The sequence below is a fragment of the Polistes dominula genome, unplaced genomic scaffold (genome assembly GCF_049000335.1).
Source record: "Polistes dominula isolate Pdom_NZ unplaced genomic scaffold, Pdom_raw_medaka contig_31, whole genome shotgun sequence".
Lineage (NCBI taxonomy): Eukaryota > Metazoa > Arthropoda > Insecta > Hymenoptera > Vespidae > Polistes > Polistes dominula.
Genome location: NW_028300925.1, coordinates 3,080,350 through 3,098,293, shown reverse-complemented (window position 1 = coordinate 3,098,293; position 17,944 = coordinate 3,080,350). Strand labels below are relative to the sequence as shown.

Here is a 17,944-nt window from a genome sequence, read left to right as displayed (position 1 = left end):
CGCACACGTATATAAATGTTGAAACGTTCGCGAATAAGTTAGCTCATTGTTAATTCACATACTCGTACGACTGTAGGAAGGCTTACAGGCTTCCAACGATTATGACAAAAACTAGGTGAATTGATAATATAACGGCAAGGAGAAGGGAAAACGATTCATCCCCCTTTTGGATGGACGCACGTCGAAGGGTGGCTTGCGTTCATGCGCAAGCGCACACACTCGCGCGGAACGGGGTTGCCGACGGATACAACACAACTACTACTACTACTGTTACTACTACTGCTACGATTACGACTACGACTATGACTATGACTATGACTATGACTACTATGACAACGACGTCGACGACGACGACGACGACGACGACGACGACGACGACGGTGGCGACGGTGGTGAAAGCTGGACGACGTTGTTACTCACGGCGCTCACTTCAATCTTCGCCGCGTGTCCGTCGACCCGGACTACAATCTCGATCTTTTTCTTCCCTTTAATTTCTCTTAACCCTTTCGCTTATTCCACTTGTAATCATTGATCATAATTATCATCATCATCATCATCATAATCGTTCATCGATTATCGTTCAACACGTTACTGTCGAATACGACATTCGCGCGGTGTTTTCCCATAAAAAAAAAAAAAATAAAAAAAAAATCAAGGAATCTCGGACAATAAACGACTCGACAATAAAAATGAGCCGTGTAATGTTATAGTTCGTGTGCGTGTCTTTTTTTTTTAATACACGATCGTTGTTCGTACACGTCCAAATTAAATCCGAAGAATTGGAGGAAATAAAAAAATCAACAATTTCTGTGACAACGGCAAAAAGGGTTCTATGACGAAGTTTGACAGAAGCAACAACAACAACGACGACGATGACGACGACGACGTTCGATCGTTTAGAAATAGGATCAAAGTGATTTATTTTGCCTACCACGCGATCGAGAGAACTGTTATCTTGACGAGATAACGCGCCAACGAAAATACGAAGAAGAAGAAAAAGAAGAAGAAAAAATCCCACGTGATTTACTCGAGATCTTTTCAAATTTCTTCGAGACAATTTTTCTCTTTTTCTTTTGAAGATTCGAATGACTCGATCATCGATAATTGCATTATTATTAAGTGACAGTAAAGGAAACAAAAAAACAAAGAACAACGATCGAAGAGAAACTATTTGAGAGAAGACGTCCAACACGTGTACGGACAATGCCTTTGCAAAACGTCCGTCCTAAGACGGAATGGAACTTTAAGAGGTGAACTTTCACGTGGCCTACTTCGGTAAAGTCCTTCGTGACTGGAGGGCACGCAAGGTGAGCGTCATACTTCGTTACTTGTTGCCGTTACTACACCCTCGCGTTAGCGGCCCCTTTTTGTGACGCGCCGATTACCTGCCACCTGAACGTTTTACTCGATATAACTTAGCCGCAAGTAGCACGATTAGTAATAGAGGACTATTACTAATATACTAACAGTTATCCAAGTACTTATATACAATAAATATATTTTCTGAAAAAGGTGTTAACATCAATCTCAAGTTTAACAAAATGTTAAATACCTAATCGTCAACTAATTCAGATACCAATACCAATCATCATCTTTTTAATAGATGATCGAGTTTGATTTTACTTCTGTCTCTCTCTCTCTCACTCTATCTTTGTGAAATATTCACGTTGAAAGGGATGGAATTCTAGTAACGTTAAATTCATAGAAGATCATTCGATCCTCTTCGTTGTATTACGGAATGCGCGACTAAAATTCCATAGAACGAACAAGGATGAGAGAGAGAGAGAAGCAACCGATACTACTAACGAACCAACCTTGTTTCACCCTGCTAAACTCAAGCTAAACTCGATGTAAACGAACTCTAGATCCGTTTATTCTGCTCTACCAGGCGGCGATACCTATATCGGACCGGCCGTGACCGTTCGAGCGAGTCTAGCATGATAAAAAAAAGGGGGATGATTTCTAACGGAATAGAAAACTCGATCATCTCTTTGTTAAATCGTGACAAAATATAGGTATATATATGTATGATTATTTTCATGTCTTCATAACTAATCCTGTCTTATTTTTAATCAAATGTAATGTTAATGAAAAATGGTGTACAAAATTTTCACTTACAAGTGTTACTCTTCATACGTAAGTATCAGTAAAGTAGTACGATCAACGATAAATCAAACGAACGTGATAAATTGTCTAAAATTGTTTATAACAAATATTCTCGAATAAGTTTTACACAAGTTTATCAGAAAGAACGATCATTCATTATCGATAAAATTTAATGTCGGAAAAAGGATACCTTTATTTTATCGTAATACTATCATAAATTTATTCCCATAATCGATTTCGGTTGAATTCGTTAAAATAATTGATATTTATGTAAAGAACTTAGAAAGTAGAAGAATAAATTGAAGTCGAGTGCGTTTTTTTTTTTTTTTTTAAATTATTCAAATATATTTATTAGAATGATTCTCAATGGTCGTTGAATCTTTTAAAACAAGTAGATATATAAATACTTAATCAAACACGAAGTATCATTAGCGTCACCACAAATCTATAATCGAAAAGAACATTATTCGAAATGTAACTTTTACGGGGGATGGGGGGAGGTGGGAGGGGGTGGGGGAAATTATACTTAGCGATCGATTTAGATTCTAACTTATTTTGTAAGATTGATAGCAACTTACGAATCCCCCTTTTAAAACCCTCACGATCTTTAGCAATATATTCTGACTTTCCTATCTACTTTCGATTCTCCACGAGTCTTCTGAAATTTGATGTGAATACCTTCGCATTATTATTCCAGTCTGTGTCAACGATTTACTATTAGCCCATTCGGTTATTCAATAACTTTTCTGGCCTTGAAATATATAACGTCGAACAATATTCTCATAATAATCGCAAGATGTTTTATAATCAAATGGAAGTAGTATGATTTATATTTAAAGATAGAAAAGTCAATTATAAAGGAAGAAACGTAATGTTTAATTAAAGTAAGTTTCGTAGTTGTTAATGACTATAAGTACAACTATTTTATTGGAAAGTTTATTATATCTCTGTCTTTCTCTAATTATGTTAGGAGAACTTCTTAATGATAAATTGTAGATGAAGTACTTGTGTTAGTAGTTGTAGTACAAGAAGCTGTTCAACAATTATGACCTTTCGTAAATCGAGTATCAAAGATGATTGCAAATAATGCAATTAGTCATGTATTATCTTACAAATATGTCTCTTGGTGTCTGATCAACATTTGTTAATGACAATTGATCACATTGTATAACATTAAAAACTTCAATCATCAATTATTTGAATTCCAATTAATTGCACGATGTTCTCTACTTTATCTTTTCTTATTGAAAATGTCGCTTACGAATTTTTAATCGAAATAAAAGTTCCAATATTATATTATTTTCTAACTAATTAATGATGGTTATTTGATTAGAAAATAATGAAAGGGAAATGTCGCCAATCCCTTAACGAGATTTCAATTTCAAGGTTAAAAGACATATGAGAGTGGAGACGTATGTAAATAAAATGACAAGAATTTAGGGTCTCATGTTAGTCGAACACTACGAAACTCTACGCATAACAATAATTTTAGGTCGAACACGAGCATCGAAGGATTCTCCTTTATGCGTCCTTCCCGTAGTTCTGAACGTGAGATCGATAAATATCGATTAGTTCATACTTTGTGGATACACAAACGTGCACTTGTACACTACCTCATGGTCACTTCGTTCTACGAGGGTCGAAGACTCTAAAGGATAATAATATATATATATATATATATGTATATAAGTACTTAATATGACAAAAGCTTATAAATTGTTATTATGAATTTAATAACAAGGATAATGCATCGTTAATATGATATTTATTATTTTCCATATGCATTACATTTTATAACATTTGCAATTAATGTAATAAATACTCACATATCGAGGTATATAATTATTCATTGAAATATGTTAAATTGTAAAGTTGGAAAATAACATTTCAGGTACAACTCTCTCTCTCTATATATATAGGATATATGGAAAACACATATAACGAATTTCATAACGTTTTACCATCATGTAGATGCACCTCGATATCCTGATATTAAAATGTCAAATGAAGTGGCGCAATATCGTTCCATTTCATTCCGTTTCGTTCCGTTCCGTTCCGTTCCTCGTTGAATTTTATTTTAAATAAAAATCCTGACTGGGTTATGTGTTCGTCAAATATTGAAACATTTTTTTTTCCTACGAATCGCGTCGATTGTACGTACTCGCTCGTTATGCCACAAGAATATATAACGAAGTACTTTATAGATTGGATCAAATCATAGATACGCTAGATTGAACGAGCCCGTTTCTTTTGGATCATGACGATTGATGTGTTATTTAAATGAAAGCATAGTGATGGACGTTCATTGTGTAAATATTAATGCTGAATAAATAGAACATTATGTAAATCCTACGTGATGTAATAAAAAAAAAAGGAAAAAAAAATCAAATCAAAAAGAAATCAAATGATTTTAATCTGAATAATGGTATAAATAAATATATGATACGTTTAATTGAAACCAATGTTTCATTTTTATTCAATTCTAATTGAAATTTATTTATTTATTTATTTATTTATTATATCAAAAAAGAATAATTTACATAGTAATAACAAGGTTAATACATAATAAATCCTACAAGAGATAAACGTAGTTACCTGTACATAGAGTGGTACATACTAAAATTACTAATACTTAAAACTAAGAAATATAAATAAATTGAAATAACATATATAAACTTTGTGAAATAATTATCAACAAAATCTTAAAATCTTTCTTTGTATTTTTTATTTTTATTTTCATGTTCAATCGACTATCGATTTTTCTTTCGTTCTTGTTTAAATAATATCATAAAAACACTAAGTATATCGATTGTTAAATTAAAGCAATAAAAAATAAGAAAAAAAAAAACTTTGCCGACGCGCTTCGTTAAGAAGTCCAAAGTAAAATAATCACGATTACTGGTTTATACAATATCACGAGAAGCTAAAGCACTTTTCGAGCGAGACAGCACGATAAGGAACACGAGAGTGAGAATGTTACACGCTATCGTTCGTGAAAACACATTTAATCCAATATAAGGAAACCGTCACGAATACCTTTCGATAAACATTTTAAAAACGTTCTTTCACATTTTTTTTACAATATTATAATTCGACAATTATTACAAAACATCACTTTAATAGTCACACGATTTCGTACCGTTGACTCCGATCGTTTACGCATTGAATATTTTTGACTTGTATCTCGTTAAGTCAAATCGAACGTGATTTTAAAGCTTGACGATTTGAAAAAAAAAAAAAAATTATTCCCAAATAGAAATTCCGATTCGTACGTATTCGTACGTCGATCAAAATTGGAAAGATTTGAAGGTTCGTTTCGTGCATCACGTCACGTCGAGAGATCACGATCAAAATAGTACTCGTGTGTTAACCAACCGATACGAAATCTACTCTTGTTAAACCCTACGTTTCCCCTCCCCAGATTCCTCTCCCATGTTCTCCCACGATAATCCTTCGTAATTATAGCGTAGAAAGGGAAAGAAATGAAATGTCCTTCAAATCGTATAGGAACTATTTAATCAGAGAACTTAATCTCTTGAAAATCTTTGATTAATCTTCGATTCTCTATCTCTTTATACTTTTATTTATTTCTTAACAATTTTCTATTAACTCAATTCTATATTATATAATGAAATAATATACTTAATTATAAAGATTAACGTTTATGATAATAATCTTAATATATATATATATATATATAAATTACGGGTTTCACGTTGTTTGTCCACAATGGACTCCTAAACTACTGTAACGATTTTAATCAATTTTTGCACACTGTGTGCAGTTTCATCTAATTTTAAAGATAGGATAGTTAATATCTCAATTTATAATCGCAATATTATTTGTTTATTAACAAAGAGTCATGATTATTTCTGTTAGTTCGATAAGATTCTAACATATGGGGGTATAAGGTAATTCGTTCGACTTAAAGACGTGTGTAACGGACTGATTGTGAGCCACAGCACCCCTAGTATCATAGTAATTTTTCTGTTCATTTTTACGATCAAAATTGTAGTATAACATAACGAGTTCATGCCCAACAAGGGTAAAGATAATCCTATCTTGACTACTGAACAAATTTCTCTTCGAAGCATATCATCCTTGACAAGGATGTTCGGGGGGTGGGTTTGGAGGAGGATGAGAAGCGTCGGATTAACAATGTGCGTACATCCTCCACCTGTCGAGCAACACGGCTATCATATTTACAATGTTACCACTGGTCCATGAACAACACCTATAGAAATTCAATATCGACTGCAACGTCGAAATATGTGTGCGTAAACTCACTCACTCACTCACTCACTCACTCAGACATATGCAATTATAAAGCATCTTGTATAATCCCTTTTGTATGAAAGGGAGAAAAGGGTGGTGGGAGGGGTATAGGATCAAACGTACAGAAAACGAGCATTACATCTTCAACAACTGGAACTTAAAAACTTTGACTACAAACGATGTGGTTACTAGAGAGAGCGAGAAATCCTTTTTTTTTCTCAGATCTTGTAAACTTCGAGTCGAAGTATTCTAACGATCGTTAAAAGCCGAGAAAAATGAAGGAAAGAATGAAGATGAAAAAGATATTCTATTACATTGGTTTTACGATATCATTGTACAACTTTTATTCGTGTTTCTTACATATCCAATGTTATCCGAGATAAAATGGGATTGCTTTGACAAAATTCGTAAGTCGTTGTTAGATCGGATGAATGATAAAGGGAACATGAATGTAATAAGATAAATTCAGATGGTTTTTTTTAGAATAATAGAAGGATTAACACATAAGACCATGTCAAAATATATTATAAAGTTTTTATCTAATTATCTTAAAGCCGTTTATTCGCCGAATGAAAATTATTCGCGTAGTAATTCGTTCGTTTAATTTTAAAATACGAGAATTCCTTCGTACGTTCGGATTACGCTTTAATGTTAACGATTTCGAAAGCTATTTTTTTCTCTTCGTTCGGGAAATAAAATGAACAAAAAAAAAAAGAAAAAAAAAGAATTGTTTTTGAATCGATGTCAAAGGAAACGATATCAGGCTCTTGTCGATACAAAGCGATGCCAAATAACATAGACTCGTGAGAAGTCAAGGGTGATAATACGCAATTAATTAATTTTCATATCAAAACGGTTATATATGAACGAACATGCCAATTACTAAAATGAACAAGGATGGGTTTAATCGATTGAAATTTCAAAAGGACTACATATGTATTTGTAATACAAGTAGATATAATATATATATATATCACAACGTTTATATTCTCGAAGAACGAAAGACGAATTGGTTAGCATAGTAGGATCGTGATTATAGTACTCTTGCTCATGCCAACGTTAAACGGAAGAAGATAGAACCTCATTAAAGTCTCGACGGTTAGAAACGTTCTTTTTTTTCTTTTTTCTTTTTTTTTCTCTAGTCGATAGGCTTATCGGAATTTTTCCATCTCCACGGAATTTATTTATGTACTATATATCGACCCAATTTCAGGCAGGCAGCCTCCTCTTCCATTTCCTCAACAAGGAATATTGAGTCAGTCCAAGTGGAAGCGGTAGTTTCCTTTTACTAAAAACTAAATAGAAAGACGACGCGACGCGCTCTTTCGTTCGTAGGACGAGTAAATTATTTGCAAATCGGTCCTAATGTCTCCTTTCCTTTTCCTTTTCCTAACCACCTATTTCTTTTCCCCTTATTTTTTTATTTTTACCTTTTTCAAGATTTTCCTTCGAGAGAACGAACGTCTCGTGTATAGTCAAAACTGAATATTTATTTTTGTCAAATATCAATTTATAATAATCATTCTCATCTCGTTTTTTTTTTTTTTTTTAAATCAGTATTTGTTAAATGTATAAAATTTAAATTATGTCAATCTAGCGATCGTCAAGATAAACGGGGACGATTTTATTTGACAATGATTTTTACGTTATCTTGTGAAAAACGTGTGTATGTAAGTTTAAATGTCTTTCTACGGAATAAAAAGTGTTTGTTTGTTTGTTTTTTTTCTTTCTTATTTCTCATTAATTCCAGATAAATCATAAAGTTTGCTTAATTAATATCCTACCACAAGCCGCAATGTTTACTAATGACAATACAATGGGGCACATTTTATCGTACCACGAATCCACCCATCGATTTACATGCTATTTCATTCTCGTTTTTTCTTTTTTTTTTTTTTAAACATTGAACGATTAAGTTGCATATATGTATAACATGTGTATGGATCGATTTGACATACAGAATTCTTGTTGAAATTGTAGACAAATCGATGATCGGTTCTAGACTGATAGACAAAATCGTCTAATCTACGAACAAATCTAATCGTTCGGATTCTGTATCAATAATCAATCTGGAAACTGAGTTTTGATGATTTTTAAAGTAAAAATGAATAAAACAAAATCGTGCAAATTCAAATAGCCCAGTTCCCATTTTTCAAAGCAACCTTTCTCTCGCTTTCACTATGTTCTATAAACATATATATAAATATATGTGTAGTAGTGCTCTTTTTTATTTTTTACTTTTTATTACAATGTGAGTGTAGCCTCTCTCTCTCTCTCTCTCTCTCTCTCTCTCTCTCTTCGTTTCATTTTCATTATCTGTCGCTTCACGTGTACCATATCGGTCGTACGAATACACGATGTATGAACATTCACGTATATAGACATATATTACAAAGTAACGCTCGTGTGTTTTCGTATGAGCTGTATTATATCGGGAAACTGCCTGTACAATATTTTCTCGTCAAGAGAAAAAAAAGAAGAAGAAAAAAAAGAAATTATAAATCATGGGTTTCGCGTTTGTATGAATGAATGTATATGAAACAAATGTGATAAGACGAAAACAAAGAATGTATTTACTTGCATAAAAGTCGATAATAAATTATAAATGAAATCTTTTACGATTGTACAAGAAAATATATTTTACTAGGGGTGCCCCGTCATACGTTACTGTGGCTCATAATCAGTCCGATACAACGAATCTTTATTAATAAACAAATAATTGCGATTATAAATTGAGATATAAACTATTCTATCTTTCAAATTGAATGAAACTGCACATAGTGTGCAAAATTTTATTAAAATTGGTTCAATAGTTTAGGAGTCCATTGCGGACAAACAACGTGACACGTAATTTATATATATATATATATATATATATATATATTAAGATAACAAATTTGGATAATCTGGGAACAACTTTGGAACATAATATATGCATCATAATATTATATAAGATAATTATCTATAATAATAATAAAAACAAAAAAATAAATTCACATTTAAAAAATACGCTTTAATAACTTGGAGAGAATATTTATGATCCGCCAATCAAAAGTAGTTGAAAATAAGAAAAAGAAAAGATAAAACGATAGATTTAAGTTCTCAAGCAATGATTAACTATAATTGGATACTTCAATCTGTTTGTCTTACACATGGATTCATAAGAAAAATCTTTAAAGACGATAAGAAGAAAAAAAGTTAATAAATATTGAAATATTCGGATAGAATTCAAATGATATTTTGCATTAATTTAAACTTCTTCTTCTTATTATTATTAACTGAACAAGACATTTTCTTTTTTACAACTATCAGAATAATTATAATGAATCTGTACATAAAATATTTACAATTGTTAAAATATATAAATATTTTCTAAAAGTGTTAAAGTCATATATATCTTGTTTTGAAATGAGAGTTGTTCAATCGATAAAAAGAAGAAGAAGAAGAAGAAGAAGAAGAAGAAGAAGAAGAAAAGAGAAATCTGATCATTTTCTTCAACGTAATTCTATGAAAAAAAATGTTCTTTCTTCTTATCTCTGTGAATCCTGGCAATGAGAAAATCTCTCGACGCCTGAAAGACGGCAATTTAAAAGTGACTATTGGAAAGATGATCGTGAAAAAGAGAAATCCTTCTCTCTACAAACGATTCTCTACTTGACATTGTATAACATTTATATGCATGTACTTGGACTAGTCCATAAAACGAGAAAGAGAGAGAGAGAGAAAGAGAGAAAGAGAGAGAGAGAGAAAGAAAAAAAAAAGAAAAGAAAAAATGGGGGTGAAAAAAGAGAGAAATCGCAAAAATACTCGAAAAAAAGAAGATATCGTCGATATACGATAAGAGTCTCACGTGTTGTATATTATTTCACATGTATATCATCTGTACCACATATACATACATAAATACATACACATACGTACTTTCGACGAGAATTCTTCGAAACTCATGGAGAGAAACCCGCTGGAAAACTGCAACGATCGATCCAAATGTTTTACACGAACTTATTGTGTCTCCCTGCGTTCTCGAGTGTTATGAAAGCATGTGAAACAAAGTGAAAAATAAAAAATAAATTTAAAAAAACACACACACAAAAACAAGAAAAAAGGGTATAATATTCGGGGTCTTCGTTTAATTAATTTCAACAATTCATAAATGAGTAGAGGAGGGGTTTCTCGTATCGATTACGAAGGAAATTTGTTAGCTAACTTGATATACCTATTAGAAATAATTAGATTTTCCAAGCAGGAAGAATTTCAAATTACGATTAATAGCTTGTTAATTTTCATCGTGTTATATATATATATACATTCGTTTACGTGAATTTCAAGTATTTCTCATTATCTAACCACAAATTAAATCTATTTGATGCTAACAGCTGTAAGACTAGTTAATTGTTCTGAATCATGATTTTATAATGAACTTCTCTTTCTCTAACAAAATTCATTCAAATACGATAAGATTTTCTATTTGATACGATCTAGGAAGTTCATTTCTTCATTCGTAAGTAATTCCTTTATTACGAAAATGCAGGTAGATGACTTGTTTCGCGATAATAAGTGACAAAGCTTGAAATAAAATAAACCATTGAGATGATAAATTTTGAAAAACTAGAAATCCCTTTTTTAAATTTTTTTATAAATGTAATACACTTATCAATATTACTTGTTGTTTTTATAGAGAAGATTTACTTAGAGTATTCCACTTTAAACGATCATTCTATGAAATGTCTATTTAATTCTGAATAAAATAGAATTATATAAAACAAAATGTTTCTCTTAAAAAGTATATAAAAGTATACGTAAGTCTTTTCCATTATCTTTTACATGATTGCATTTTTTTTTGCGTTACAATCGTAAAATTTAGAAGATTTTGCTTGAACGATACTCTCGAGATTTATTTTTTTTTTCTTTTATTACATTTTTTCCCTCGATCGTCCTTGACACTGTCCTTCTCTCGTGACAAACTTTATTAGAAAAAAAAAAAAAAGAAAAAAACTATAAAATATATTATCGATTTTATAAATTTATTATAAAATAAAATAAAAAATTCTAACGAGACTTGAAAAAGATTGTGTTAAGTTAATTATTTAAATAACTTTTTTTTTTCTTTTCATATATTATGCAACAATTTCGTTTTTATAAAAATAATAATAATTATTATTATTATTGGATTATCGATAATTTTTTTTCTATCTATCTATCTATTTTTGTTCACAGAATGTCCAAGAGATGACTGGACAGTGAAAGAAGGTGCGGTGGCTCCTGAGTTTGCTGTCACCGTAGCTTCGTTTAGCAGGAATGGAGGTAAACGGGACTCAGAGTAGCCTGAACGGCACCGAGGTCAATCGTACGACAGCACCAATCTTTACCATTGGCACCGACTTTATTACACGGTGGTGAGTTTTACCAATCTGATATCAAAAACAACCTGACAATTATATTTTTTCTTTTTTTTATTTCCTTTCATTTATCTCGATTTACAAATTACCTACCCGTGCTTTTGCATTGATGGTTATTTTATTTCTTAATATTTATGAATTAAACATTTGGAAAAAAAAAAGGAAAGAAAAAAGGGGGAAAAAAAAATAACAAGGCACTAAGAACGATAACGAGAAATATTTATGGCAGTTTTCTATCGCTAACGGAAATACACACTCTCTCTCTCTCTCTCCTCCTCTCTCTCTCTCTTTCTCTCTCACTCTCTCTCTCATGCATATTATTTTCTGTTCTCCATGCAACACTTTTTCCCACGATGCAGAATACGTATATCTCACCTACATTGCTATCCAATGGTTTTTCGTCGAAGGACAAGTCGGGAAATCGTGTCACCAGAAACAGTGACTCTCAACCTGATATTCATCGTTGTTTGTTTTTTTCTTTTTTTTTTCTTTTCCTATTAAAATATAAAAGTACGAATATTGAGTTTAAATCGTGCATAAAATTTGTATTGCTATTATTATTATTTTTATTATTATAATTATTATATAAATTCATTCATGTACGTATATTTATTTAAATGTAATACCTGTAGATTATATTTTTATATAATGATATATATATATATATATATATACCGTGAAAAGTTTAGAAAGTTTCCAATTACATTATCGATGCATAAAGTTTCGTATCCTTGACTTACAACTCTAATTATCTCAAACATCATCTTTACCATCTCATTAATAGTCAATTAAGACAATTCGCTTCGACTAACGAAATTTAACGACTCAAGAATTCTGATATTTCGTTCGATAAGTACACACACACACACACACACACACACGAGCACATAAATACATATATGCGACAGGTTGTTATAATGATTGATGAATAGAACTGAAATATTCGTATCTCGTTATAATTCAAGTAAAACGACCGATCACAAATAATCATCATCGTAAATAATCGTATCGACGTTTACGAGAGATTTTAAGAGAAAAAAAAAGAAAAAGAAAAAAAATAAGGTAACACACACTATAGTGAAAATGCTTTTCTTTTTAAACATCGTAAACTCGTTGTACGAAAAAAAACAAACAAACAAACAAAAAAGAAAAAACCTGGTGAGAAAGTAAAGCGAACGCAAATTCATCGTCGTCCTAACGATTATCGTTTCTAACGATCGATTTTTCGCTTTTGGATTTTACGCCTTTTAAGCCTTTATATGGGCAAACGTTCAACACCTGGAATACTCATTATCGTGGAGCAATAACATCGTCGCGATTCGTTCTATTAACGCGCCATTACCGTGCATCTATGCATTCAGTATTTGTAAGACATATGTACACACACACACACATATATATATATAGTATATTTATATATATACGAAGTCTGGAGGAAATGAACTTTCATAGACGGAAGAGAAAAAAGAAAAAGCTCTCTCTCTCTCTCTCTCTCTCTCTCTCTCTCTTTCTCTCTTCCTCTTGTCGTAGTTTCCTTTGGGCCGGTAGCATTGTCCTTCGAAGGCTATAAATAAGAATCGATCGTGCAAAGAGCTGTCTCGATAAGCGAAAATTCATTTGTGGCATCGAATGAAATTCTCGTCCGATTATCAAGTGATTTGAACTAACAACTTAGATTCTTACCATCATGATTTTCAATGGTGTTTCTCTTTTAAATGAGAGAAAGAATGTACCAAGTATGTTTATTATTGATATTCTTAAACGATAAATCAGATGAATTGGAAATAAATGAGATATGTAATATCCGACTTATACTGTGCTCTAAAAAAAAAAAAAAGAAAAAAAATAAAAAAGAAAAATGTCATAAATTATTCTCTACAATATGCGCATATTATACGCGTATAAGTTTCAAATAATGGGCACTCTTGTGTGTCCATTGCAACAGCTGGTTGCATGGAATTTTTCGATAATGCACGATCCCATTTACTTTCACAGGTAATTTGCTATTTAAAGGAATCTACTTTTTAAAATGAGGTGAATCAGTGCCGAAAATGTAGGATGTAAATTGTAAACGGCTGATCAATACCTTCCTAAAAGATTGAAAGAGAGAGAAAGAGAGAGAGAGAGAGAGAGATAGATAGAGAGAGAAAGGGCTAAGTCGGTCTCGTCGTCCTAAAAACAGTGGTACACTTTTGAAAAAGGTCCGACCATCGTGATTTATGGTTTACATCGATCTTTTTCAATCGTGCAAACCTCAACCATTATCACATGGTACGGTCGTTGGATTCCGTTGTATTCTCAATGTGCGAGAGAATGCAAATTCCCTTATCTACTGACAGAAGTGAACTTTCTTTTTATCGATTTGCCTTGGGTGCAATTAATCCCTGTGTATCAAGGAGGGAACATCGTTGCAACAAAACGAAACTCGTATAGACTAATCTCGACGAAACAGAATCCTTGACCTACCACCAGCAATATCAGTAGTAGTAGTAGTAGTAGTAGTAGTTGCAACTACCAATAGGAAATTTTGCAAATACTCACTGACTATACTGACGATGAGAATGAGAGTATGTAACTTTTGTTCGGCGTGTGTTACACGTTTTAGTGGCTTAGGCACGGTTTACTATTAGGTGTATACGGGGCCGATGTCATTTAACAAAATAGAGAAACGAATTTCGTGCTAGCTAACTGTAACACGCGAACATAACAAAATCGTTACAGGTATGATGTTCTAACACGCGATACAAATGATTATTTTCAAACTTATATTGCGTATTTTCTACGACGACACGTGTGTGTCTGTCATTTATCGATTTCTTTGTTTTTTTTGTTTTGTTTTTTTATCGATTAAATTTACAAATTTATATCTATTTTCTTTTTATTTATTTAATTACAACAAAAGATTATGACTTTAAATAAAGAATTGATTATTCGATTTAATAAAAGTATTTAATGTTAAAAAAAAAAATCAGATAAGTCAAAGATACTATAATAGTTATTAGTTAAATAGGAATAATCAATTGAAAATGGAAATTTGGATGCACTCGGAAACATGATTGTCTTCTCGTCATTCGAATGCATCATCGTCGTAGTTGGGTATTAACGTTAAACTTCGAAACAATGGCCTTCAAATGTCGCTAATGCCAACTAATCGCTGGTATTTGTAGTACGTGTTCCAGAGTATGCTTAACTTCGTGACGATAGCAATACACTAGGATCATTTCAATCGTTCTTTACACATCACAAAATACATTGGCATAGAGTAAAGAAAAATTTGAAATTAATTTTCAAAAGGATGAAAGTAACAAATAAAAAAAAGAAGAATAATAAAAAAAAAAGAAAAAAAGAATAATAATTTTAATAAATGTATTATTAAACACGTTCGTAGCCATGGCACCGTATACGGGAGACGAGCATGCTTCTCCGGTGAGCCCCGTCACCGTATACGGTGACACTCTTCTTGTTGAAGTTATAGGATTTTTAATTGGAAAAACTTATCACATTTTCCATTTAAAAAATTATTTTTGGTAAATGAAAGATAGTTTTATATTTTATTATTTTTGATAAATAAAACATAATAATGTAATATAACCATAATACTCTGGTTACATTGTTGATATTTCTACTTATCGCTTCTTTACGTTACGTAGGCTTGCCGACAGTCGAATTTTGGGCCTAGCGAGAAACTCAACCGAAATGGGCTAGGCGACGAACGTGTTAAACACGTATATTTGGTATGACACTACGACATACATATCGATTTTCGAATTTTCAGTTTCCGTGAAGAGGAATCGAGGAGGAAAAGTGTGTTATCTATGTGCCAAAGTAGAGCGCATCGCTTTCAAATCGCGTGTTCCTATGCCTCCAAACGGAAATGCATACACCAGGTTCGCCCGCATTCGAAATACTACCTACCTACCTACCTACCTACCTTTCTATTTCGATGTGCATAGAATTTCTGGGAATATTTAATTTACCTTGAAGAAATATCGAGAAAAATGTGAATATTTTTTTTTTTTTTTTTAACGCAAAAGAACGAGAACGAGTTCTTCTCATCATAGAATCAATCCACGTACAATGATGAAATATTATCAATATATAGAACAAGATAGAACATATTACATCTTTTAATATTCGAAATAGTATTCAACGTTCTATTTATACAGGGTGATTCTAGGAACGAAGGCAAGTAATAACTTTTTTTTAAGTAACAATAGAAAAAAATCATAAAGGAAAAAGTTATATGGCACAACAAATGTCAACTTTCAATGATCTTACTTTTTTTGAAAATCCATCGATGCACTCATTAGATGCAGTTGCACTTTTTTTTAAATCGAACTTTATATATTTTTTTTACACCATTCGATTCCTTTTTTTATTCTACGTTAAAAAGTATAAAATGAAGATCATCGAAATGTCAATAGTTTACGAGATATTTGAAAAATCATCCTATATTTTTTCAATATACTAATCTGTCAAGTTTTTCCTTCGATAAATTGTAAATTCTTATTTAATAGAATATCTCCATTATTATTATGTATATGTGTGTTATTTATTTACTTGAATACAGATACATATATAATACATTTGTAATTAACTGTATCACTATCAGAGATTAGTAACGATACGTTGCTTTTACGTGTTCTGATCTAACAGTTGGTGCAGATGGGTTAAACTTTCGAGATATCGAGTAGTATCGTAATTATGCACAGTTATCTGCAGAGGAGTAACAGTGTTAATTACTTCATAGTTTTCGACAATACAAATACACTGATAAACATTACACAAGGTGAATCAAATTTAATCAAGTATAGGATGTTTATTCATAGAAAAGGAAATATTACGTTTTCAGAGTAGATTTGAGATAAACTATATTTGATTTTTTCCAAATTACTCAAAGACATTTTTCTAATGTCAAGAAGGGAAGAACACTCACTCCATCCTCCTGTAAATTTTCTTCAAAGAAGAAAACTTTGCCATAAAAAAGTTACATTCCCATTCCGTAAAGCTAAGAAATTATACATCGTCTTTAGGTCAACGAGTTTTCAAAGAAGATAGAAGTCTGCTGAGTAGGACGAATTTTATTATGCGCTTTTATATATGCTTAGACATAGGTATACACACACCTCAACATATACGAATTCACTATGTCGCGTGAATAAATACGCTGATCTAGCTGAAATAACATTTTCAAAATTGAAGATATTCTCAAGTGACATTTTCTAATTTTTTTTTTTTTCTTGAGAAAAGAACCAAATTTTCAGATTATTACGGTTCATAAGAAACAGTAAAAAGTAATGAGAATAAACTGAGAGAGAGAGAGAGAGAGAGATAGAGGAGATTATTTTGAAGAAAAATGAAAAGAGAACTAAAAGAGTGTATAAATATTTCAAAGAAATAGAATTCTTACGAACTTGATGAAATAATAAAAGAACTGACTTAAGTGATCATTGCTTCCGCTGAACATTCAACTCTCAGATTATTTTGGGCTTGTCACGTTTAATATTACGAGACATGTTGTAAATATTCTTAATGAGAATTTCAATCTAAATTTAAAAAACAAAAAAAAAACAATAGATATATTCGTGAAACGATGATAACATCAATAAATAATACGAAACGATACAAATCAGATTTTAATCGAACGAAATAAATTCGTTTCCGTTTGTTTGTTTGTTTGTATTTTTTTGTATTTTTATTTTAAAAGATCACACCGTTATTTAACTGGATAATAAATAGAATTGGAATGATGAAAAAAAGAAAAAGAAAAAAAAACAGAAATAATATTTCGATCATGTTTGCTAGCGCACAGTTTTTAATCAAAACTTTTCGACCTAGCACCACGGTCTACATTTATATTTCAAATTACTGGCGTGGAAATCATCAAATATATAGGACAAGATAGGATCTGAATGTGAATGTGTGAAACCTACGGTGCATCTCGTTTAAACAAAAATATTCTGACTATACGTAAAAATAGGTACGTAAGCATTAAAAGAGAACACTTTGAAGTTTTCCAAAATAGCATAGACGACTGAAGAGAACCAGGGACACATTCATTTTTCATTAACTCAATTATCCCGTACTTCTACTCGACAATTTTCTAGGATGTGTCTGTCGTTCGTGCGAACATAACACCATGATATTCTTGGATTAACTTTGAG

At 31.6% G+C, this 17,944-nt stretch overlaps 1 protein-coding gene across 1 annotated transcript in view; it reads left to right on the top strand.

Moving 5' to 3' along the window:
- Nucleotides 1–307: 307 nt before the first annotated feature.
- The window catches only part of mAChR-B (muscarinic acetylcholine receptor), a 36,471-nt gene continuing 18,834 nt past the window's right edge, over nt 308–17,944 (top strand). The window contains exons 1-2 of the mRNA XM_015329131.2: nt 308–1,307; nt 11,599–11,777. Of these exons, the coding sequence (XP_015184617.1) occupies nt 11,680–11,777 (98 nt within the window). The 5' untranslated portion in view covers nt 308–1,307; nt 11,599–11,679. The remainder of the gene's footprint in view (nt 1,308–11,598; nt 11,778–17,944) is intronic.